General features: G+C 48.8%; 1 protein-coding gene across 2 annotated transcripts in view; it reads right to left on the bottom strand.

Annotated features, from left to right (window-relative positions):
• Nucleotides 1-25,145, bottom strand: part of LOC144324911 (uncharacterized) — a 33,427-nt gene extending 8,282 nt beyond the window's left edge. The window contains exons 1-4 of one of the 2 annotated variants that reach the window (XM_077923123.1): nucleotides 25,041-25,145; nucleotides 23,153-23,326; nucleotides 22,321-22,398; nucleotides 20,758-21,840 (exon numbers count right to left, since the gene is read on the bottom strand). In XM_077923123.1, coding sequence (XP_077779249.1) covers nucleotides 20,758-21,840; nucleotides 22,321-22,398; nucleotides 23,153-23,285 — 1,294 coding nt within the window. In that variant the 5' untranslated portion in view covers nucleotides 23,286-23,326; nucleotides 25,041-25,145. Of the gene's footprint in view, nucleotides 1-8,124; nucleotides 8,299-10,073; nucleotides 10,383-20,757; nucleotides 21,841-22,320; nucleotides 22,399-23,152; nucleotides 23,327-25,040 lie in introns of those variants that run through there. The other variant, XM_077923122.1, reaches the window with a different exon arrangement.
• Between the last annotated feature and the right edge of the window lie 1,092 nt (nucleotides 25,146-26,237).

Genomic DNA, 26,237 nt, shown 5'->3' with positions numbered 1-26,237 from the left:
CCGTGTCCACTTCTCTGGAGCAGCAGAAAACCTTTCTCCCTCTTCTATATGACATCCTTTTATATATTTGAACATGGCTATCATATCACCCCTTAACCTCCTCTTCTCCAGGCTAAACATGCCCAGCTCCCTTAGCCGTTCCTCATAAGGCATCGTTTCCAGGCCTTTGACCATTTTGGTTGCCGTCCACCTTTCTCCGCGTCCTGTCAGTGGCCTAGACTTGCATCGCTAGGAACAGCACCTTACAAGGACCACACTTCGCTTCATCAGTGGCTCTGAACCCCAACGTCTCATCCACTCAAGACATTCACTGGAGTGTCCCTATACACAAACACATACCAACATACAAACCCCCATACACACACAAACCCCATGCACCTCCCCAATCCCCTTTACCCACAAACTTCCCAAGACTGGTGGCACTTACTGCTCTTCTACCGGCAAACTCTGCTGGTTAAACCCAGCGGCACTTTGCTGCTCCTACTGGGCGGGGCTGATCAAACCCCTGACTCCCACAAAACAAGCTGTGGAGCCTACCTTTCCCCTGGGCACCCTTCTCCCATGCAGCTGCTGTCTTTCTTGCATCTCTGCTGCGTCTCCACTCAGGTACGGGGTGGGGGGCTCCCCCTAGAAAATGTAGGGTGCGCGCTTGGAGCCACCAATGCCAACCGAGCTGTTCACTGAGCAGTGACGCCCCGGTCCTTCGTCCTGTCCTCAGAGAATGCGGATTCCCGGCCAATTCACCAAGAAATGTAGCCTTATTGGAGTTCACCGATTGGGTCTGCGTTGCTCCGGGACAGGAGGAAGGAAGTCAAAATGACACCGAGGTTGGTTCAAAGAAAGAGTTTATTCTGCTCTCCGGATAGCAGAAGGCACTTGCGTGATTAGTCCCCAGCAAGTCCAAAGAAATGACAGGTTTCATTCAGTTTATATATCCTCCAGGCACCCTCTCACTCCTCCCCTAGGAGCCCAACCACGTCGGCCTACCTACGCAGGTTGACATCACATATGTTCCTGCTCTGGTACTCTCAACCATAAAAGGATCTTCCTTCCTGTACTTCTGACCATAAAAGGATCTTTCTCTTCCTACTCTTATCTGGGAAGACGCCATAATCTCCGGGAACACGCTTTTGGCGTTTTCCCCGGACACTGGTCTTGTGTGTATGTTGTGGTCAGCACATAAGATAAAGTTCTGATGTGTCCTTATTATGGTTTTGCTCAACAGTTCAAGTTTTACGCATTTAAAAGCGCTCTCTTTTGAAAGAACAAAAGGGGGGGTTGAGTCAGTTTTTAAACTTACTACACAGAAACCCATTCTTTCATCAGCACCCGCTTAATACCATTCCAGGCATTTGCACTGGGCTTTGTAGCTTCCCTGCTGAGCAGATTGGTAGCAAAAGCAACGTCTGGCCTGCTCTACTGGGACAGATACAAGATACAATAGACTACCCAGAGCTTACTGAAAGAGTTCAGCATTCTCGAACTCAGCACGTTCTGCTAGCCGACTGTCTTTCACGTAGCCTGTCTCGATGGGTGTCCTAACCCCTGCACAATCAGACATCCTGAATTTCTCAAGCAACTGCTCAATCTTGCCTTTCTGACTGAGCAAGAAACTTCCATCTTCAGACCACACTATTGTCTGTTGTCGTTGTTTAGTCATTTAGTCATGTCCGACTCTTCGTGACCCCATGGACCAGAGCTCGCCAGGCACTCCTGTCTTCCACTGCCTCCCTGTTCGGGCAAACTCATGTTGGTAGCTTCGAGAACACTGTCCAACCATCTCATCCTCTGTCGTCCCCTTCTCCTTGTGCCCTCCATCTTTCCGAACATCAGGGTCTTTTCCAGGGAGTCTTCTCTTCTCATGAGGTGGCCAAAGTATTGGAGTCTCAGCTTCAGGATCTGTCCTTCCACTGAGCACTCAGGGCTGATTTCCTTAAAAATGGATAGGTTTGATCTTCTTGCAGTCCATGGGACTCTCGAGAGTCTTCTCCAGCACCGGAATTCAAAAGCATCAATTCTTCGGCTATTAGCTTTCTTTATGGTCCAGCTCTCACTTCCATACATCACTACTGGGAAAACAATAGCTTTAACTATACGGACCTTTGTTGGCAATGTCTATCTGTACACACAGGTAAATCTTTACTGCACCCAGGTTCTTGAGTTGGAAATGTTTTCCAAGCTCTTTGGCAAACTTCTGCACCTGTTTGTCTGCCCATGAAACATGAATGATCTCATCAACAAAGACCAAGACCAGTTCTTGTGACTCTTCTGACCCCTCGAGGTACAGGCAGCTGTCAGCAAGACTCTTCTTGAAACCTAACTTCTCTAAGGCTTCATTCCGACACAAGTCTCAATTCCTTGCTGATTGTTTCAGCCGGTAAATTGACTTGTGCAGTTTCCACACAGTTCCTGGCCCATTGCCCTCAAACCCTGGAGGAGGAAGCATGCACAGATCCTCCTGGAGGTCTGAGTTCAAATAGGCCACATCCACATCAAAATGATGCACTTGAAAACCTCTTTGTGCAGCAATGGCTAAGAGCATGCACAGAGTTTCCCTTTTGGAAGTGGGAGCATATACCTCAGTGTAATGCAGCCCCTTCCGCTGCATGAATCCTCTGGCTACTAGTCTAGCCTTGTACTGTGGTTCTCCAGTTGCTGTGGGTATAAGACGGTAAACCCAGTGACTGCTCACGGCTTGTTTTCCCGCTGGCAACATCGTGAGGGAGAACACACCAGGAGACTCCATTGAGAGGAGGGACGCGGGTGGCGCTGTGGGTAAATCCCCGCGGCGAGGTGAGCTCCTGCCGTTCGGTCCCAGCTCCTGCCCACCTAGCAGTTCGAAAGCACCCCTAAGTGCAAGTAGATAAATAGGGACCGCTTACTTAGCAGGAAGGTAAACGGCATTTCCGTGTGCGGTGCTGGTGCTGGCTCGCCAGCTGCAGCTTCGTCACGCTGGCCACGTGACCCGGAAGTGTCTTCGGACAGCGCCGGCTCCCGGCCTCTAGAGCGAGATGAGCACGCAAACCCTAGAGTCGGTCACGACTGGCCCGTATGGGCAGGGGTACCTTTACCTTTAAAAAAAAGTGGGGCGACTAGGGGCGCATTGGAAGATGGCCGACAATACCATCTCTCCGACTCACACGGGGTAATTAAGAGGCTGTTATGGTAGTAGGCAGCCTCCCTTGTTGCCCCAAGGAAATGGGGAACACTGCCCTTGCCTGCTGTGCCCATAAATCACCCCCTAATTCGAAAGAAGGGGGTGAGGGCCCTAGGCAGAATGCCCCCGTGTGGATCTCGGTTCTCCTGGACGCTGTCTCTGATCGCGCACTAGCTCCAGCAATTTGGAATAATTAATTACAAAAGAAGCAAATGCACATATTTCAAGTGAAGAAGGGGAGTGAAGTCTGCTAATTTAAGTTAACCTCTGCGAAAGAAGACGACGGGTTGGAGAAACAGGAATATTTTATGATGAAGATACACCAAAGGCTGGGTATGTTTGACAACGGGACTGAATGGGGGGGGGGACCTTTTTTACTTTCCTTCTATGTGATTTACAAGAACCCCCCCTCATTAGAATCATCGGTTGAACTGACCCAAGCAGGATGATTAAGGTGTGTGTGGAGATAAACTTTAACCAAAAGTATGCTTTATGGAGATCGAGAAGCAATAAGTGCTTTTGGAATGGCGCAGCAATTAATTCGGAGCCGCCATCTTGCCAAAGGATTTATAGCCGGGAGGACAGAACAGACTTGTTTTCAGACTGCATTCCTGGTGAATCTCCTCAGAGGTTTTGAGAAAGGAGGCAGATTGGTGAAGATTAATGACGCTAAGACTGTTTTGATGTATGGAAGTGATGTTATATGGAAAACGTCTGGATATGGCTACTGGATTAAAAAAATAATATCCACACAGGATTACAAACTGTTCTAACCAGCTTGCGGAGACTATCAGAGGTCACAAAGAGAAAGGAAAAATATATGAAAATAACAAGAGATGTGGAAAAACAATAAGAAAGGACTGGATAGTACTGTGAACATAAGGTTAGATTTGTGGACATTAAAACAGCAGTAAGAAGTAAGAAGTTGGTTGGATCCCCTTCAGAATTTGAAATATGGGTACCCCCAACAAAAATTTAAAAATCAGCTGTGTAATTTGGAATTTATGTAATTTGGTTTGATTTGATGTGATTGGTCGGTTAATAAAAAATTATTCTTAAAAAGAGACTCCATTGAGCTCATCTCCTTCTGCATCGCCTCATGCCATTTCCTGGCTTCTTCCTGAGGCAGTTTCTGAACATTCTCAAAACTCTCAGATTCACATTGAGCCATACCTACCCACACATTTGTGACTGCAAACCTGTCTGGAGGTTTGCCTTTCGTGGTGTGAGCTGAACATCTCAGCACAACTTCAGGTGCCCCCTCTGACCCGCTAGGGCCAGCCAGAACATCCTTGCTGTCAGAGAGCTCCCCCTATGATTTGCTGTGCCTTCTGGACTTCTCAGCTGGACCTGTGAGTGAGGAAGGAGCACTTCTCTGCTCAAGCTTCACAGCTTTGGGAGAAGCTCTTCCCGGTTCCTGCTCTGGGTCGGGACTCTGTGCCTCAGCAGTAGGTTCAACCTCTACCTCTTCCTCATCAGCAGAGTCAAGCAGACACTCTTAAAGAATATCAGGATTCCCATGTATCCACCCACTCTGTCCATAGAACTCAGCACTGCTGCTCAGTAGAATCCTGTTGGATAGGCAAATCTCCACCCCTTGGTCCCTGGCTCATATCCACAGAAAATCATCTTTTAGGACCTAGGGCCACCCTTTCTGCGCTTGGCCTTTGGCACAAGGACCCAAGCATCGCAGCCAAACACACAGACGAAATGCACCTTGGGCTTCTTGCTGTGCAGCAGAAAATAGGGTGTGTCCCCTACAACAGAACAGAACAAACGATTCAGAGTGAACAAAGAAGTTTGCCATGCTTCTCCCCAAAACCTCTGGGGTGCCCAGCATCAAAAAGCAAAGATCCGGACATCTCCTGAAGCGTTCTGTTCCTGCGTTCTGCAACACCATTCTGTTGGGGACCGTGCGGAACTGTCAGCCTATGACAAACTCCCTTCTGGCTGAAGAAACTGCAGCACAGACCCAGTGAACTCCTCATGTTGGGGAGAAGCATGGTGAACTTCTTCGTTCACTCTAAATAGGGGGTTCTGAAGTCTCTCCCGAGCTTTGAAACTCTGGGTCTTTGCAATGTTTATTCAGAAATTCCTGTACCTGAGTCTCTGACATTAATCTGAACCCCTCTCTCCTATAAGTAAAGGAAACTCCCTCCGGGAATTCCCATTTGTAATTTATTCCTGCTCCTCTTAGAACTGATGTCAGGTTTCAATACTTCCTTCTCTTGACTCTCAATTTAAATAGGATTTCTTTAAAAATGTCATCTTTCTGCCCTTCTACCACCAGGTCATCCTCAAAGCTTTCTGCATTACTGCATCTTTCCTTTTCCTTGTTGTAAAAGTCAAGAGTATGTCTGGTGGCTGTCTTTTCTCTCTTGAAGCTCAGGTCCAAACTCTGTAAACATTCTCAAAACATTCTTCCATTCCTTCCTGTACCCCCATCCATTCCCCCAATATTCCACCCAGATAGGCCTTGCTCCTCTTCTCTTTCCAATAACCCTCTTATTCGTACCATGTTAGCATTCAATTTTAATTGTAAAAGTAAATTCTGCTTTTCCAGTTCATCCTGTCTTTCTGCCAGGCCCCCTATCGCCCCAACCAAAGCCAGTTGATCTTCCTTTAATCCCTCAGTCGACTCCACTCTTTTTTCTAATTTTTCTACCTTTACCTCCAAAGCATTTACTTTTTCATCCAGTTTATCAAATTTCTGCGACAATACTTCCTTGGTGTTCTCTATGTCTGATGGTCCATCCATAAATTGTTTGTTCATAGTCTGCTCCAGCCCTTTCCTGAGTTCTGCAAAATGTAAAGCCATAAGTTCAGCCATTTCTGTTTTTGGAGTTTTTTCTATCTTCTCTTGTGCTGAACCTCTCCTTCTTTCTGATACTCTCTGTTTTACTGGCTCTTGTTTAGATTTCTCTTCCATGTCAGTTCTCAAAACAAACTGTTCCCAAACACTTCTGTCTCAAGGACACTTCAGCCCTCCTGTCTTTTTCTCACTCTTGCCTTGTATACAACAGTTCTCCCACCAATCCAATTCCAACACCCTTTTAAACCAAACTGTAACAACACTTTCAAACTTACAGAATTATAAAAGTTCCACAATATCCAAGAGAGAGAGAAAGAGAGAGAGAGAAAAGAGGGCAAAAATCACCTTTATATACAATCTACAAAAAATAATAATTAAAAAGCAGGCCACAACAAATGTCTATTAGTTACCACAGTTCAAACTTACTGTTACATTGTCTCCTTGATGATGATTAAGCACTTGCCAAACTTCTAGTTATATTATAATCCACAATGTGTTTTGTAATCCAAAATGTTTACACTGTGAGTCCAAAAATTTTCCAGACGTATTTATAATCCAAATGGTAATTGTAATCCAATATACGCTATTTCTCTTAGTTTTTATTCCAATACAGGCCCTGGTCTTTAAAAATAAATCCCGTTTCCCTCCGCTTTCTCCTACTTCAGCTCTTAGCAGGCACTTTCCCTCCCTGGGATTACCGTATTTTTTGCTCTATAGGACGCACCGGATGGGGGGAGAAAACAAGAAAAAAAAATTCTGAACCCCAGAAGCCAGAACAGCAAGAGGTTGTTCTGAACAGCCTCTTGCTGTTCTGGCTTCGGGGACAGCCTTTGAAGCCTCCACAGGGCAGCGGGGCGAAGGCACCCCGCTGCCCTGTGGAGGCTTTGTGCAGCCATCCCTAAGCTAGAACAGCGAGACGGAGCACTGCACAGCTCTCCGTCTCCCTGCTTTGGCTTTGGGCTTAGCCACGCAGCCTGCATTTGCTCCGTAAGACGCACACACATTTTCCCTTACTTTTTAGAAGGGAAAAAGTGCATCCTATAGAGCAAAAAATACGGTACCTCCCAGTTATGGAAAAGTGTCCTCCTGCCAAGCTTTGGTAGGACTTGCCAAGATTCAGGGTCCTTTTTAGAGGTTTTTTAAAAAAAGAATTTGCAATGTTTTCAAGCCTTTCAGTGCTTTCATTCATAAAATCTGCATCCCCATTCAAAAAAACAGAGTACTCCAATCGCTTCCTGTATCTTCCTTTTAAGGAATCAAAGAACAAAGAGCTACAGTTTCTTCTTGTATCCAGAGTACATAGTGTTAATAGGTAGCAAAGTAACAAAGTGCAGTTTAAAAAATATCTAAAGACTGATGTGTCTCCAAAGCTTTTTTTCCCATTCACAAGTCTGGACTTCAAAATCTTCCCTTCAAAAGACGGAAGTTGACTTCCTGTTTAGATTCCGTCTTTGCCAAATCTAAATTAAATCCAATTCTTTTTATTTTGAAAAGTACATTGTTGTTGACAATACCTTTTTTCCTTCGAAAGTCTGCTGCTTCAGGTGGCGATTTCTGGTTTCAGAAATCTGCGCTGAGCTGCGCTGGAGCCACGGGCAGGCTCAAGCCACTGTCTCTCACACCCCCCCCCCCCACTCGCTGCTGATGCAGCGTCGGGGCTCCGGCAATCGCGTCAAGCCTCTTCATGCCCAGCTGGTCCCCTCGACACCCCACTACCAGTGGAGTTTTGGGGGGGCTGTCTAACCCTGGCACTCACCCCCATTGCTCAAAAGCCCCGGTAACAGACGTCTCACACCACCTCGCCATTTCCCTCGCCATTTCCCTTCGCAGACAAAGGAAAGTCCAGGATCCCGGAAGCCCAGGATCAGGTTACTTTCAAGAGTCATGGCTTCTAGTGCTGCCCAATGGATTGGTAAGTTTTCTGACATTGGTAGAGCATTCAATCACGGTGCTGGTTTTAGACATTTTGAACTGCCAATAGATCATGGAGGTCAGGGAGCAGTGATGTATTCCTAGCTCAAATTGCCTGCAGATAACAAAGGCGCAGGCAGGCAGGCAGGTGGAGGAGCCCAAAATGGTGCCCCCCCTGAGCAAGCCCCAATACCTCTCCGGCTCCATCCATCCATGTTCCCATCTCCCCTCCCCTGGAACTCACCAGATCTCTCGGAGGTCCCTGGGAGGGAACGCTCAGAGGTTGTGCGAAGGGATGCAGGAGACAACCTGACCAGGTCAACCGTCCATCTTCCCCCTTCCATCCTTGCTAGGTTTACGGATTCAGTCTCTTTCATCCTTCCTGAGGAGTCGAGAAGCCACAACAAGCTGCAGGGTCCTGGGAGAGAGGAAGAAAGGAAGGGAGCCTCAGAGGCCCTGCAGGGATTCTCCTGCCCTAGATATTCTCCTGCCCCTGGAGAAGCACAAATGGGGCAGCCCCTTCCCAAGAGAAGCCCCATTTCTAAACATCTCCAGTGATTCCAATTTCTTCCGTATGCTCCTCACCCCACTTGCAAGCCTGACATGGTCTGCACAGTAGTGACCTGAGAGTAGATCCCATTGAACGCAGTGGGGATAATTGACAAAACTTGGTACAAAAACCAGTCACCGTCCTGTCCGCAAGCTTGAAAACTTCAACCCCAGAGCATGGGCAGAAAATAGCAGAGTAGATATTACATGTAGGTGCCCCCATGCTAGGTGCTTTGTATGGTATGCTCTGTTCACAATCTTTGAGCTCTCTCATCACAAGCCAAACAGATGTTGTGGCCGTATCCACCTCTGTCAGGAGTTGCATGGGGACCCAATCTGTATGTGGAAGCAGAGGAGCTGATGATGCCACATTTTTGAAATATCAGGAAACCCCTCCTCCTTAGATATCGTCTGTGCTTATACACCATCTTTGCAAGTCTCCAGTCCCAAAATGTGGCCCCCACCCTGGCACAGAAGCAATCAAAGTATAGATCTTCCACATGTCCTAAATCTGCAGTGTTCTTAAGGACACCAGGCATGTATATCCTCCAAAAACTCCAGAGGTGAGCTTTATGCTCCTCTTGTGACAAGATTCCCAAATCTTAGGGTAGCTTGATAGAACTAGTCTATTTTGAGATAGCACCAATGTCCCCTGTTAGTAGTAGGAGCCACACAATGACTGATAATCCCTCTTTTGTCCCAGAAGGTGGGGAGTAGGTGTCTTTTATCCTTGCTTTATTCTTCTTGATAATACATAAATAAATGTCCCCTACTGTATCTTACATTTTTCTAAGAGAGTATTATTCACAACCATGCTTGCCATGTATAGATTATTTCCCTTTAGAAAAGCCTCTCCAATCCCTGGCTCCTATGGGAGGGAGTTCCAGTTTTACCTACACACTGTGAAAGTTATAACTTTAACGTAAATAAAGCATTCTGCAATGGAGACAAGACTGGGGTTCCTCCTTTGGGAAGGGATGGGCGACCTGGGGACTCCAAAGGCTATGGGCTTGTTTTCTAATAGCAGCAGCTGCAGAGAAACTCCGGGATGGGGAACATCCTTGAAAGCTCACTCTGGGATCAGAGAGAGAAAGGTTGGCAGACCTGCCACCCAGAGCCCCCTCCTTCTCCTCCCTGCATCGCCTCACCCCCTTCAGGACAAGATCTTGGGGTCCTTCAGGCGGCTTTCCACCCTCTCCTCTCAAGGAAGGCAGCTCCGTTCCCTTGAACCCTGGCAAGCCCAGTGCAACCAGCTCAGCCCTCTGGCTCTCCCCTTTTCTCCACGGAGGAGCCCCAGGCGTGGCCCCTGCCCAGAGAGGCTTCCCTTGAGGCTCTGGGCTGGAGACCTGAGCTGACCTGGAGGAGGATCTGGCAGGGGGAAAGGCCGGCCTGGCAGGGGCTCCTCCACTGGAAGGGGCATTCTGGGCATGCCCTCCCCCCCCCAGACCCCTCCCTCCTTCCCCAAAGAGGATGCCAAGGAAGAGCAGAGCTGCAGACCCCTTGGAAACTCGCCCCCTCCCAGGCTTGGCAGAGAGGAATGGGGGGGGCTGGACCCTCTGCTCCCAGACTTGGGGGTCTCCCCCTGCAGCCCCGGGACCCCCTTCTCCCATGGGCACCCCAAGGGGGAAGAGAGAGGAGACTCACCGGATTCTTCCCAGGAGGGAAACCGAGGCAGCGCGGGGAGGAGACAAGAGACAAAAGACGGGACTGGGCACGGAGGGAGGGGGTTCTGCTCTGGAGGACCCGCCCCGCCTCTCTACTTCCTGTCCTCTCTAGGACTCCAGCTCTGTTCCACTTAACCCTTCGCAAGCTGAGCACAGCCCCCTGGCTGGCTGGCTGTCCTCCTTCCCTCCCAGAATCCGGGGGTCCAGGGCATGTGCAGAGTTCTCTGTGATTCTCGGCTCAGAGGCCCTCAAGACAGCAGCTTTATGCCCTGCCCCCAGGTGGGTGGGGGGTAAATAAAATAATAATGATGCTTCACCTCCTCACTAGCAGAGTGAAAGTCTTTTGCAATATTAGGAGGGTACCTGAGAGAGACACGGGTCCCTTGGGAGCAAAAGTGACCTTCAGTGGGGACAAAGGTCGGGTTCTGCATTCAGGCAGGAAGACTCAGAGGCACAAATGTCAGATGGGGCGCCCCCCCCCCCGCTGCTCTCCCTCCCGCCCCCGCCCCAAATTCTGGAGGGCTGTTGGAGGCAGCTTGTTTCCTGCTGTTTCCGATTCAACTTCAGAATCTTAGAATTCAGAGAATCGTAGAATTCAGAGAATTGTAGAAGGCTGATCGCCGAAGAATTGATGCTTTTGAATTATGGTGCTGGAGGAGACTCTTGAGGGTCCCATGGACTGCAAGAATATCAAACCTCTCCATTCTGAAGGAAATCAGCCCTGAGTGCTCACTGGAAGGACAGATCCTGAAGCTGAGGCTCCAGTACTTTGGCCACCTCATGAGAAGAGAAGACTCTCTGGAAAAGACCCTGATGTTGGGAGAGATGGAGGGCACAAGGAGAAGGGGACGACAGAGGACGAGATGGTTGGACAGTGTTCTCGAAGCTACAAACATGAGCCTGGCCAAACTGCGGGAGGCAATGGAAGACAGGAGTGCCTGGCGTGCTCTGCTCCATGGGGTCACGAAGAGTCGGACACGACTAAACGACCAAACAACAACAACAGAATTTTGGAGTTGGAAGGGACCCCTGAGGGTCATCTAGTCCAGGCGGGGGAAGGTTGGGCGGCATGGCCAGGATCCGGGAGGGCACGGGGAGGAGGGGAATTTGGCCCGGGATAGTCCCTCCCCTTTCCTGGAAGCGTAGTCCTGAAGGAGGCCCAGTGCTGCCCCTGGGGAAAGAGAGTGCTGCTGCCCCCGTGGGCCTCTTCGCTTGCGGGGAGCCTGGTCCCCTTTGGCTCTGCTTCGTCCCCAGCGATGCCCAAGGGGATCCTCCATGGACAGAGCCAGTCTACCTTGGAACGGGGGAGGAGGAGAAGGGGAGGATGCTGTTCAACTCCTGCTTGCGGAGTTCCCTGGGGGGGGGCGCCTGGTCGGCTGCTGCTGCCAGGAGGCTGGGCTAGGTGGGAGGGGTCCCCTTGGTCCGGACCCAGATGCTGCTGCTGATGCTGATGCTGATTTGGGGCTCTCCTGAGGCCCTTCCGCTCCTAGAATCACACACAGGGGCCATCTAGTCCACCCCCTTCTTACTCCTCCTTGCAGGGGCACCATTTGCCTCCGGTGGCCAAGCTGGGCTGCTGGTTCCTGGAGGAGGCTGGGGGCAGAGTGCCCTTAAGCAGCGCCCCGCCATTTTGTTCCTGCCCCCACCCAGGAGACGCCTGGAAGAATCTGCCCTGGAGTCTGAGTTTCCCCCGGAGGTTGAGGCCGGCCTGGTCTGGAGACCCCCACCCTTAAAATAAAAACCAGGCCCTTTGCAAAGCCCAGCCTGCCCCCTTCCCCTCCCTGCTTCTCATTCACCTTGAAACACCTCTAAATTCAGCCTCACTGTGATATACCCATTTCACAGGCGCCACAACTGAGGCTGGGAAACTGCACCCATTTCACTGTGGGGCTGATGCAGCATTTCCCAACCTGGGCATGAGTTAATTATTATGCCCCCCCACACACACCCTTGATTTGTCTCCTTTCCAGCACTCCTGCATTAAGAAGTAAAATTAAATTAAATGATTCTCTGGATCTTCAGTGTCAGCAAACACTCCTTCCCCAATCTCTGTTTTTAAACCACCAGTGTCAGAATTGCTTCCCTTTCAGGTTTTCCAAACAAGGGCTGCAAGGCCAAATGTCAGGGATTCTTTATTGCAGGGGGTGGGACTAGATATCCGTTGGGGTCCAACCTCATGTTGGGATACTGCCAGGGAGATAAAGTCCATCTGAGCCCCCAAGCCAGCTGCCGCAATTAGCCGGTTGCTAATTGCTGACACAGGGACGCGGGTGGCGCTGTGGGTAAAAGCCTCAGCGCCTAGGGCTTGCCGATCGAAAGGTCGGCGGTTCGAATCCCCGCGGCGGGGTGCGCTCCCGCTGCTCAGTCCCAGCGCCTGCCAACCTAGCAGTTCGAAAGCACCCTCGGGTGCAAGTAGATAAATAGGGACCGCTTACCAGCGGGAAGGTAAACGGCGTTCCGTGTGCTGCGCTGGCTCGCCAGATGCAGCTTTGTCACGCTGGCCACGTGACCCGGAAGTGTCTGCGGACAGCGCTGGCCCCCGGCCTCTTGAGTGAGATGGGCGCACAACCCCAGAGTCTGTCAAGACTGGCCCGTACGGGCAGGGGTACCTTTACCTTTACCTTTTTAATTGCTGACACGCAGTATCAGCAATTAGCAACACAAAGCCTCAGAAATAGATTGCCACATTCTTGGGCTGGTGCACACTCTATCAGCAGAATTCACACAGCGAAAGTTGCACTCAGGAGAGCATTATTTAGAAAGTTTATTCAGCGTTGGTCAGAACAAAGAAAAACATGACCGCCTGATAGCGCATTCAGGCACAGAGAGAGAAAACAAAAGCAATAGCAAACATAAGCATCCTGTGAACAGGAAATATGCAGACTCTGACTCACATAGCCTGCTCCCTTTTAAGGTGGAACGGAAATATCCTAACATCTCACAGTTGTTTACTATTATTATTAGTTTCTTTTTAAAAGATCAGTGTTGAACAACACTAAACAACAACACACTATATCATTATAAGAGTTAACAATTTCAATTCCATATATGCTTATCTAATGTCTAGGTGATATTATTATTCAAAAACATGTATTTTGAGTCTTAGGCTACTATATTTGGTATAAATGCATTCCAACTCTACAACTCTTTCTGATCATTTTATAATGGCCCTGTAGCGGATCCCACCTCAAGCCTCCCATTAATAAAGTCACATTATGTCCCTGCTAATGGCCCCCAATGAAATATAGTGGATCCGCCTCACGGCACACCCATTAAATGAATTTCTGTCATTGACCACAGCATCTCTTGTGTGAGGGAAAACTTGGTGATTTAGAGTCTTGGGCTCAAGCTGAACAAACACGAAAAATTCTATTTACCCAGAAAAACCTGCTGTCAGGAGATGTGTTCTTTCTGGCGGAAGTCAACTTATTCCTTCAACTTGGAGGATGTCACGGCACTAAACGCAGCAGGACAGGCACAGCTTTTCCTCTGCTCCGCTTGCCAAAAACCAGTTGCTCCACTTCAGGCAGATGTTCCGCTTTCTAGAAACGGGGCCAAATGTTCCCTGGGTTTCTGCTCCTTCCCTCTCGCTCCTTCCCTGAGTTTTGTCCCCGTTCAATCCTTGGGACGCAGCCCTGCTTCCATCACAGATTCAGACTTGGGGGGTTCGTGAGCGAGGGGCCCTTTTCCTCTGCTCTCCTCCCTCTCAGCCACTCATAACCCACCTACTTTCAGCAGCCAGAAACATCATAACCAGAAACTGGAGAGACCTGTCAGGAGTAAGCATGGACCAATGGTACCAAATAGTATGGGAAACAGCCTTACTAGAAAAAATCATTAAAATGATTTGGAGGGGGGGGAAAATGGGCTCTTCTTCGACATGTTGTGCCCCCTCCCCAACCATCTACAAACTAAACTTTTTTTATTTTTTAAAAATCCTGTCATGTATATGGATTTTTTGTATGTGGGGGGTGGGGGTGGGATGGATGTTTGGTTGGGCTTGGGGAATTATTTTTTATTTTGATGTTTTTGTAATTTTTACATTTTTTGTTTGTATTGTTTTATTGGTTTTGTTTGTTTGTTTAAGGTGTTATTTTGTTCTTAAGGGGAGGGGTCAGGGCTGCCAGGGAGTGGGCCCCAGCCCACAAAATGGCTGGGGCATGTCCCACAGGGGGGGATGCACTGGGGCAACCGATCTCAGTGATCACAGGTAGGAGGAGGAGTTACACTAAGACTAGACCATGTCATTACAGAGGGGGCAGGTTTAGTCGTTGTCTGAGGACTATTCCTGCCTCCGGGTCTGGTCCTGACCGGATGGATACTAGAATCATCAAGGGATACCCACATGACCTGAAAGTGTTGCTGTGCAATGCCAGGTCAATGATTCATAAGACCACTGCCATCCATGACTTGATCATGGATGGAGGACTTGACCTGGCATGTGTAACAGAGACTTGGTTGGATGAAGCAGATGGGCCTGTCCTTGCCGCTGCTTGTCCACCAGGTTTCTCTTACGCACAGCAACCCAAGTCATGTGGGCGGGGAGGGGGGGTTGCAGTGATTTTTAGGAAGTTATTAGTTTGCACCAGGCGTCCTATTGGGATGACCCAGTTTTCCGAGTGCATGTTCTGGAAGTTGGGCAATAGGGGCAGTACAGGATTCCTACTGGTGTACCGACCTCCCCGCTGCACCAAGGATTCCCTGCCCGAGCTGCTTCAGGTCGTGGCGGATGTCCTCCTGGAGACACCTAGCTTGGTTGTCCTAGGGGATTTTAACATCCATGCCGACACGACCTTACAAGGGGCTGCTCAGGACTTCGTGGAAAGCATGGCCTCCATGGGGCTGTCCCTGAATAAGTCTGGCCCAACCCATAGCCGCGGACATGCCTCAGACCTGGTGTTTACCTCTATGGATGTTGGTGATCTGACACTAAGTAAAAGCGAAACGAAAGAAGTGCCATGGTCAGATCACTTCCTGGTGCAACTGGACTTCTCCATGACCCTTCCCCTCTGCAGGGAGGTGGGACCAATTTGGATGGTCCGCCCCTGCCACTTAATGGGTCCAAATGGTTTCCAGAGAGTGGTAGGGGATGCTTTATCCCATGTTGATGATTCCCTGGTGGCCCACTGCAATGCGAAGTTAACCAGGGCTATTGACTGTCTGGCTCCGAAGCGCCCTATCCGATTGCATGGAGCCCGGACAGCCCCATGGTTTTCCACAGATCTGAGGGCAATGAAACAATCGTTGAGATGGCTAGAGCGCCGGTGGCGGATAACTCATTCCGAATCTGACCGGACACAGGTTAGAGCTCAACGTCAAGCCTACCAAGTGGCGATAGCGACGGCGAAGAATTTCTTCACCGCCTTATTGCATCTGCAGAAAACAGCAGCAGGAGACTTTTTCAAGTGGTTCACAATTTAGTGGAACCACCTGCGACATCGGGGCCCAGTACAGGCCACATGTTCTCCTGCAATGATTTTGCAAAGTTTTTTACCCAGCTCTACCTCTCTTTTAAATCAGAACCAGTGAGGGCGGTGAAGGTCCTGTGTGAGTGTCTGGAGGCAGTTGGAGGATGGATGGCAGCTAACAGATTGAGGTTGAATCCTGACAAGACAGAAGTACTGTTCTTGGGGGACAGGAAGCGGGCAGGTGTGGAGGATTCCCTGGTCCTGAATGGGGTAACTGTGCCCCTGAAGGACCAGGTGCGCAGCCTGGGAGTCATTTTGGACTCACAGCTGTCCATGGAGGCACAGGTCAAATCTGTGTCCAGGGCAGCTTTTTACCAGCTCCATCTGGTACATAGGCTGAGACCGTATCTGCCTGAGGACTGTCTCGCCAGAGTGGTGCATGCTCTGGTTATCTCCCGCTTGGACTACTGCAATGCACTCTACGTGGGGCTACCTTTGAAGGTGACTCGGAAACTACAACTAATCCAGAATGCGGCAGCTAGACTGGTGACTGGGGGCGGCCGCTGAGACCATATAACACCGGTCTTGAAAGACCTACATTGGCTCCCAGTATGTTTCCGAGCACAATTCAAAGTGTTGGTGCTGACCTTTAAAGCCCTAAACGGCCTCGGTCCAGTATACCTGAAGGAGCGTCTCCACCCCCATCATTCTGCCCGGACACTGAGGTCCAGTGCCGAGGGCCTTCTGGCGGTTCCCTCATTGCGAGAAGCAAAGCTACAGGGAACCAGGCAGAGGGCCTTCTCGGTAGTGGCGCCCGCCCTGTGGAACGCCCTTCCAGCAGATGTCAAAGCGATAAACAACTAACTGACATTCAGAAGACATCTTAAGGCAGCCCTGTTTAGGGAAGTTTTTAACGTGTGATATTTTACTGTATTTTTGGTTTCTATGGAAGCCGCCCAGAGTGGCTGGGGAGGCCCAGCCAGATGGGCGGGGTATAGTAGAAATTCAAAAAGCGGTTCCCAGATTGGAGGTTATCCACACAGAAACCCAAAAGAAAAGGAGGAAGTCTCCAAGTAGAAATATAGGCCTTTATTGAAAATAAATGTGTCTGCAAAGAAACACATCCCTCATTCCTTTTTTTTAATTAAAATATTTTATTAGCATATAAAACACATACATTTACACAGTACATAAAGTGGTACCTCGGTTTACGTACGCCTCAGGTTACAGACTCTGCTAACCCAGAAATAGTACCTCGGGTGAAGAACTTTGCTTCAGGATGAGAACAGAAATCGTGCTCTGGCGGTGCAGCTGCAGCAGGAGGCCCCATTAGCTAAGGTGGTGATTCAGGTTAAGAACGGACCTCCGGAATGAATTAAGTACTTAACCCGAGGTACCACTCTACACACAATACCTTATTTCCTAACATAAAGCATACCTAACATTACTCTATATTATACCTACCTATACTATACATAGGGAAGCGGGTGGTGCTGTGGGTTAAACCACAGAGCCTAGGACTTGTCAATCAGAAGCTCGGTGGTTCGAATTCCCACGATTGGGTGAGCTCCCGTTGCTCGGTCCCTGCGCTTGCCCACCTAGCAGTTTGAAAGCACGTCAAAATGCAAGTAGATAAATATGTACTGCTCCAGCGGGAAGGTAAACAGCGTTTCCGTGTGCTGCTCTGGTTCACCAGAAGTGGCTTAGTCATGCTGGCCACATGACCCGGAAGCTGTACGCCGGCTCCCTCGGCCAATAAAGCAAGATGATTGCTGCAACCCCAGAGTTGGCTGTGACTGGACCTAATGGTCAGGGGTCCCTTTACCCTTACCTAAAGCTTCTTTGGATTAGGAAGAAGCCGGTGTCTGGACCTGTTATTTATTGCACACAAGGCACACACCGCTGCTGCGATACTCTGCTTGAAACTGGGAAACATCCAGAGGCACAGGGAAGTGTGAAAGAGGGCCAGAAATCATAGCAGATTGTGCAAGTCGCCTGCTTAAATCCAACAGTTTTGGGTTCTAGGATCCCTTTATATTTCATCCATATTTTATACAATGATTTTTTATAAAACCCATGTGGACTCTCTCCTTTTCATCTGTTAGGTATGCATGCCATTCAAATTGAGTTCCTACTTCCTCCAGATCTAACACATCACATATACATGTTATGAAAGTGTTGTCACCTTCAGGATGCAGCAACAGCTTCAAGTTACAAGAAAGGAGATTCCAACTAAACCTCAGGATATAGTTTAGGACAGGAAGAATTCTTCCAGATTGGAACACACTCCCTTGGTAGGTGGTGGACTCTCCTTCCATGGAGTTTTTAAAGCAGAGGTTGGATGGCCATCTGTCTTGGACGAGATTCCTGACTTGCAGGGGGCAGGACCAGATGACACCCAGGCTCTTTTCCTGTGGGTGTGAAACTTGTAGAAGTCAACATTCCTACAATGAACCTGTTTGGGGATGTTTTGTAGCACCCAGGAGAAAACTTTCTGTTTCCTCCTGAGCTGGGACAGACTTCTACTACATGTGACTTGAAGTAGGTGTGGCCTATTCTAGGTAGAGGAGCGCATGTCCTCCATGTTCTGCTATTTTTCTCCATTTTGTCTTTCTATTTGTTAGGAGAAGTGACAGCTCAGTTGCAGTCACTTGGGACTAACTCCCTTATGGGATAGTTCATATAGTTAGACACTTTTGTAACCTAAGTCTGCCTTCAGGGATACATCTGTGAACTGAATGAGTGAGTAAACTACTTTTATATTGACTTTAGCAAGATTGTGCTGTGTCTTTTTATGAGGGAATAGAAGGAATCTTACCAGGAATCCGATATTTCAAGAGGCTTAAGCAACCCTGCAACAAGGTAACCACCGTGCAAATTTAAAAAGGGGAATGTTTGGAACTTTGCCAAGTTATAGAACTTGCTAAAGCAAGTTAGGAAGCATATTAGTAAACAATATATCCTTCTCCTGCCTCCCTAAACATCCCCACACTTCCGACTCTCCCATTCTATGATTCTGTGATGGAAACTTGAGCCAAAGTGTTGCCACAGAAACTAGGGAGCTAAAGATGTTTTTCTGGCAGTGGGACAAAATGTCATGGCTAAAATCTTGAGGGCAGAAACCGGAAAATACTGGAAAACACTGGTTCCTTCCAGAAGGTTTTGTTTTTTCTGCTGAGGCAGCTGGATTTATTATGATTTGCGTTTTGTTATCTCAAGGTCACACCGAGCCAGAAAGATAAATTTGTGAGCTCAGTGGACTGGTTTCTCTTTCTTCTTTTCATTTTCTAACTTTCACATCTGTGAAGTCTCCTGAAGCTTTTTTCTGTAACGAAGCTGGAAAACCTTTAGTAGAAAGTTCTTCTTTTGCCAATGAACTTTGCCTCTGCCTGATTTATGGAGAACCAGATGCATCCACTCCAAACAAGCTTCTGCAGCTCTGCTCTCCATCCAGACATGGAGCACCTTGGCATTGAAGACCAAGACGAGTCCCAGAAAAAGAGACTGAGGTGAATGTGTGAGACATAAGCTGGGAGTCACTGGAAAGGAGTCGCTGGGAGTGGCAGAAGGTTCTGTTGAGCAGGTGAGGGAAGAATAAGAGGAGAGAGAAAGAGCTCCATAGAAAGACAAGGCTGCATTGGGATGAGCTGGTGTGGGAATTGTCAGCAGAGAAATATGTACATCCAGCAAAAGGGGATGCAGTGCAACTCCCGAAACTGTTCACAACACAAGCTATGATCTCGTATGAGGAAAGGGATTTAATATGCATTCTTCCCCACCCCAAGTGGATTAGGAAAGAAGATTAGTAAAAGAAGAGGAAGCAGGATTGGATGAACATTAAAAGACACAATAATTTTGGACTGTGACTTGACTGAGATTTGTTGGAACGGTTTTAATAAGGCTGTATAGAAACTGGACCTAGAAACTGGAGAAATACTAATTTGGATTAGAGTGGTACTTTGGGTTAAGTACTTAATTTGTTCCGGAGGTCCATTCTTAACCTGAAACTGTTCTTAACCTGAAGTACCACTTTAGCTAATGGGGACTCCTGCTGCCGCCGCGCTGCCGGAGCACGATTTCTGTTCTCATCCTGAAGCAAAGTTCTTAACCCAAGGTACTATTTCTGGGTGAGCGGAGTCTTTAACCTGAAGCGTATTAAACCTGAAGTGTATGTAACCCGAGGTACCACTGTATTAGATGATCATTATAAGAGTCATATTGCACTGTCTGAGTGGTTAAGATTTGAAGGCTAGGCTTGGGTGGGGGGGGATATAGGAAAAGTGCCATCTTGCTGAAGGATACTGGATACTAAATACTGGATACTAAATACTGTTGAATGGTCACCTTAAAATGTGAAGGTTCATTATTGCTTCACAAGTTGTGTATGTCTTTAATGGCCAGGGCCAAGGCAAATAATGAGACACAGTCTTACAGCTGTGAAACATAGAAGGTGCTGCTGAGTGGTGTTAATCAAGCTGTGTCAGCAATTGGGTATAGTATATAAGGAGCAGCACCTAGCTCTCCCATTACCCTGGGGGATGGGTTGGTGGTTGGGTCTGGTTTGTTGTTGATGTATTCAGTGTAGAAGGAGTTTTTGTTTTTGTTATTCAAACCTTGTTTAAGTTATTTTTGAGTCCCTTTTTAATGCATGGTCTCGCCAGCAAGCTCTCTGCAGCGTTACTAAAATGTAAATAGCCAACAAATACAGCTGGGTTTATCCTGGAGTGCAAATTCTGAATAATTATTGCTACAGTGGAATGATCACTCAGGGTGGGAGATGGGGAGAAGGGGGCACCCAGGGGAGAGCGCTGGGGGAGCCTGCATTTCTATGTGTTGGCAAATGATATGATATATATGATACAAATGTGATGAAGGATATTTTTAGTTATTCTCCTCTGCCCTTTCTCTTTTCTATACAAATGTGTTTTGTAAGGGTTGTTTAATAATGTTTGCATTATTATTTTTCTTTTTTGGTTTTCCCTCTGTATGAATTCTTTGATGGGAAGTGAGATGATCCTTCCGACTGAAGCTCTTTCCACATTCCAAGCACTGATAGGGTTTCTCCCCTGTATGAATTCTTTGATGGGAAGTGAGAGTGGAACAGTGACCAAAGCTCTTTCCACACTCATGGCACTGAAAAGGTTTATCCCCTGTATGAATTCTTTGATGGGTAGTGAGATGGGATTGCCCGGCTGAAGCTTTTTCCACATTCCAAACGCTGATGTGGTTTCTCCCCTGTATGCATTCCTTGATGGGAAGTGAGCCCGGCCCCCTTCCGGAAGCTCTTTCCACATTCGAAGCACTGATAGGGTTTCTCCCCTGTATGGACTCTTTGATGGGAAGTTAGATCGCCTCTCTGACGAAAGCTCTTTCCACATTCGTAGCACGGATAGGGTTTCTCCCCTGTATGAACTTTTCGATGCGAAGCAAGACTCTGCCTGTAACGGAAGCTCTTTCCACACTCATGGCATTGAAAGGGTTTCTCCCCTGTATGAATTCTGTGATGGGAAGTGAGATTGGCCCCCTCCCGGAAGCTCTTTCCACATTCCAAACACTGATATGGTTTCTCCCCTGTATGAATTCTGTGATGGGAAGTGAGCTGCACCCTCTCCCGGAAGCTCTTTCCACATTCCAAGCACTGATAGGGTTTCTCCCCTGTATGGACTCTTTGGTGGGAAGTTAGATTTGAACTTACACTGAAGCTCTTTCCGCATTCTAAGCACTGATAGGGTTTCTCCCCTGTATGGACTCTTTGATGGGAAGTTAGATGGGAACTCTGACTGAAGCTTTTTCCACATTCCAAGCACTGATAGGGTTTCTCCCCTGTATGGACTCTTTGATGGGAAGTTAGATGGGAACTTTGACTGAAGCTCTTTCCACATTCTAAGCATTGATAGGGTTTCTCCCCTTTATGAATTCCTTGATGGGAAGTAAAACTGGCACTGTGACGAAAGCTCTTTCCACACTCAAGGCATTGAAAGGGTTTCTCCCCTGTATGAATTCTTTGATGGGAAGTGAGACCATACTTCCGACTGAAGCTCTTTCCACACTTCAAGCACTCATAGGGTTTCTCCCCTGTATGAATTATTTGATGGGAAGTGAGCGTCTGATGGTGATTGAAGCTCTTCCCACATTCTCTGCACTGATACAATTTCTCTCCGCTGTTAGTTCTTTCATGTGAAGAGATTCTATCCTTCTGAACAAAGCTCTTTCCTTCATGTGAGGTGGACTGGGGGCTCTGGCAGATGTTCTCTCCACACTTTGTATATTTATCTGGCTTCTCTGCTATGTGAATTCTGTTGTGGTCCCCCTTGTTCTTCCCTTCCAATTCATCACCATCTGCAATGAAGAGAGAAGCTAATTAGAGCCTCAAGAAGAACAAAGTTAATGAATGCTTGTGATAGAAGAGGAACTGAAGAGAGTTAGATGTGAGGCCTTACTATAGTTTTCACTGTTGGCTGGTATTAATTGACATATTACTTGGTTTTTATCTGGGATAGATTTTGGTTGGCTCAATCCTGGAATCCACTCCATCTCCAATTTCCCTTAAAGCTCTGAGGCTGACATTTAAGAAGGCCTGGCCAATTCAGACAACCCGGTCATTGATTTAAAAGGCATGACTAGAAGGAAAAAAATTGCAGAGAAAACAGTGGATATCCCTCCATTCAGGATTCACAGTGGGGATGTTAGAATCCCAAATGCTGTTGGTCTCCATCCAAATAGTAGAGGTTCATCACATAGAGGTGTGTATGGAATTTCAAAACCCAAGTTACTTGCTTAATTTCAAAACAGATATTATGATCCAACAGGAAGCGTTACCAAGAGGGTCCATGACCCCACGATTCTCCTCCCTGACTTCCTTATGCAGAGCTCTCTGGCCAAGATCCAGCAAATTGTCTGTGAAACAAACAGCAACATCTTCACCTGCACACTCCCCACCAGCAGTTATCTCAATCTGGTTGGTCTAAATTTTAATTTATACCTAAATCACTTTCTTCATTTTGAACCTCCCTCCCATTTTCAAGAGTAGACCAACTCTGTAATGTTTCATTGGTGACAGAAGAGGAAAAGTGACTATAACTCGCACTTAATCTAAACACAACGGCCGCAAGAGCTCCTGACTAGGCATTCGGCTACGCAATGTTGAATGTTCTCTGTTCTCGCCTGTTCCCCTTTTTTTCTTTCAATTTAAACCAATTCATGAACCCAGAACTCATACACTGACCACTAATGGTGAACCATATGTTATACATACTTCGTCTACATATTTGTATATTAGTCCTATGATCCTTGTTTTTAAAAACAAATAAAAAGTTAATCAAAAAGAAAAGAAAAAGGCAAGACACGGAGGCCCCATCTGCAGTCAATTTGCAAAGCAGGCTTAGGTTGCTTTCAAGAGCCATGGCTTCTAATGCTGCCTGAAGGATCAGTAAGTTGTCTGACATCAATCACGGTACTGGTTTTAGACATTTTGAGCTGCCAATACATCGCGGTGGTCGGGGAGCTGTGATGTATTCCTAGCTCAACTTGCCTGCAGATGTCAAAGGCACAGGCAGGCAGATGGCGGAGCCCGAAATGGTGCCCCCCTTAGCAAGTCCTAATACCTCTCCGGTTCCATCCTTGTCCCCATCTCCACTCCCCTGGAACTCACCAGATCTCTCAGAGGTCCCTGGGAGGGAACGCTCAGAGGTTGCGCAAAGGGATGCAGGAGACAACCTGACAAGGTCAACCGTCCATCTTCCCCCTTCCATCCTTACAAGCTTTGCAGGATCCGTCTCTTTCATCCTTCCTGAGGAATCGAGAAGCCACAACAAGCTGCAGGGTCCTGGGAGAGAGGAAGAAGCAAAGGGACCCTCAGAGGCCCTGCAGGGATTCTCTTGCCCAAGATAGTCTCCTGCCCCCGGAGAAGCACAAATGGGGCAGCCCCTTCCCAAGAAAAGCCCCATTTCTAAACATCTCCAGTGATTCCAATTTCTTCCGTATGCTCCTCACCCCACTTGCAAGCCTGGCATGGTCTACACAGTAGTGACCTGAGAGTAGATCCATTGAACTCAGTGGAGATAACTGACAGAACTTGGTAAAAAAAAACAGTCACCGTCCTGTCCCCAAGCCTGAAAACTGAAACCCCAGAGCATGGGCAGAAAAGAGCAGAGTAGATATTACATGCAGGTGCCCCCATGCTAGGTGCTTTCTATGGAGAGCCCTGTTCACAAAGTTTGAGCTCTCTCATCACAAGCCAGACAGATGTTGTAGCCGTATCCACCTCTGTCAAGAGTTGCACGGGGACCAAATCTATATGTGGAAGCAGAGGAGCCATTTTCACAAGACTACAGTCCCAAAATGTGGCCCCCACCCTGGCAAGGAAGCAATCAAAGTATAGATCTTCCCCATGTCCTAAATCTGCAGTGTTCTTAAGAACACCAGGCATGTATATCCTCCAAAAACTCCAGAGGTGAGCTTTATGCTCCTCTTGTGACAAGATTCCCAAAGGCTTAGGGTAGCTTGATAGAACTAGTCTATTTTGAGATAGCACCAATGTCCCCTGTTAGTAGTAGGAGCCACACAATGACTGATAATCCCTCTTTCGTCCCAGAAGGTGGGGAGTAGGTGTCGTTTATCCTTGCTTTATTCTTCTTGATAATACATAAATAAATGTCCCCTTCTGTATCTTACATTTTTCTAAGAGAGTATTATTCACAGTCATGCTTGCCATGTATAGATTGTCTTATTTCCCTTTAGAAAAGTCTCTCCAATCCCTGGATCCTGCGGGAGGGAGTTCCAGTTTTACCTACACACTGTGAAAGTTATAACTTTAACGTAAATAAAGCATTCTGCAATGGAGACAAGACTGGGGTTCCTCCTTTGGGAAGGGATGGGCGACCTGGGGACTCCAAAGGCTATGGGCTTGTTTTCTAATAGCAGCAGCAGCTGCAGAGAAACTCCGGGATGGGGAACATCCTTGAAAGCTCACTCTGGGATCAGAGAGAGAAAGGTTGGCAGACCTGCCACCCAGAGCCCCCTCCTTCTCCTCCCTGCATCGCCTCACCCCCTTCAGGACAAGATCTTGGGGTCCTTCAGGCAGCTTTCCACCCTCTCAAGGAAGGCAGCTCCGTTCCCTTGAACCCTGGCAAGCCCAGTGCAGCCAGCTCAGCCCTCTGGCTCTCCCCTTTTCTCCACGGAGGAGCCCCAGGCGTGGCCCCTGCCCAGAGAGGCTTCCCTTGAGGCTCTGGGCTGGAGACCTGAGCTGACCTGGAGGAGGATCTGCCCGGGGGAAAGGCCGGCCTGGCAGGGGCTCCTCCACTGGAAGGGGCATTCTGGGCATGCCCTCCCCCCCCCCAGACCCCTCCCTCCTTCCCCAAAGAGGATGCCAAGGAAGAGCAGAGCTGCAGACCCCCTGGAAACTCGCCCCCTCCCAGGCTTGGCAGAGAGGACTGGGGGGGGGCAGGACCCTCTGCTCCCAGACTCGGGGGTCTCCCCCTGCAGCCCCGGGACCCCCTTCTCCCATGGGCACCCCAAGGGGGAAGAGAGAGGAGACTCACCGGATTCTTCCCAGGAGGGAAACCGAGGCAGCGCGGGGAGGAGACAAGAGAGAAAAGACGGGACTGGGCACGGAGGGAGGGGGTTCTGCTCTGGAGGACCCGCCCCGCCTCTCTACTTCCTGTCCTCTCTAGGACTCCGGCTCTGTTCGATTTAACCCTTCGCAAGCTGAGACGCGGGTGGCGCTGTGGGTAAAACCTCAGCGCCTAGGGCTTGCCAATCGAAAGGTCGGCGGTTCGAATCCCCGCGGCGGGGTGCGCTCCCGCTGCTCGGTCCCAGCGCCTGCCAACCTAGCAGTTCGAAAGCACCCCCGGGTGCAAGTAGATAAATAGGGACCGCTTACCAGTGGGAAGGTTAACGGCGTTCCGTGTGCTGTGCTGGCTCGCCAGATGCAGCTTGTCACGCTGGCCACGTGACCCGGAAGTGTCTGCGGACAGCGCTGGCTCCCGGCCTATAGAGTGAGATGAGCGCACAACCCTAGAGTCTGGCAAGACTGGCCCGTGCGGGCAGGGGTACCTTTACCTTTACCTTTAAGCTGAGCACAGCCCCCTGGCTGGCTGTCCTCCTTCCCTCCCAGAATCCGGGTGGTCCAGGGCATGTGCAGAGTTCTCTGTGATTCTCTGTCCCTCAAGACAGCAGCTTAGTGCCCTGTCCCCAGGTGGGTGGGGGGTAAATAAAATAATAATAATGCTTCGCCTGCTCACTAGCAGACTGAAAGTCTGTTGCAGTATCAGGAGGATACCTGAGAGAGACACGGGTCCCTTGGGAGCAAAAGCCTCCGCTGGTAAAGCAGGAGACTCTCGATTTCAGGGTCCTGGGTTCAAGCCCCACTTTAGGCACTGCAAAGGGTTGGACTGGATGACCCTCGACCCCCCTGTGAATCTGTGAAATGCAATTAATAAATCAGTACACTCCCCAGTTGGAGAACTCGCTCCAGACTTCGAAAGTGACCTTGAGGGTCATCTAGTCCAGGCGGGGGAAGGTGGGGCGGCATGGGCAGGATCCGGGAGGGCGCGGGGAGGAGGGGAATTTGGCCCGGGATAGTCCCTCCCCTTTCCTGCAAGCGTAGTCCTGCAGAGAGTGCCGCTGCCCCCCCCCCCGTGGGCCTCTTGGCTTGGGGGCAGCCTGGTCCCCTTTGGCTCTGCTTCGTCCCCAGCGATGCCCAAGGGGATCCTCCATGGACAGAGCCAGTCTACCTT

This window comes from Podarcis muralis, chromosome 2 (genome assembly GCF_964188315.1).
Source record: "Podarcis muralis chromosome 2, rPodMur119.hap1.1, whole genome shotgun sequence".
NCBI classification, from domain to species: domain Eukaryota; kingdom Metazoa; phylum Chordata; class Lepidosauria; order Squamata; family Lacertidae; genus Podarcis; species Podarcis muralis.
The sequence above is the reverse complement of the archived record's forward strand: the minus strand, read 5'-3'. Positions and strand labels throughout refer to the sequence as shown.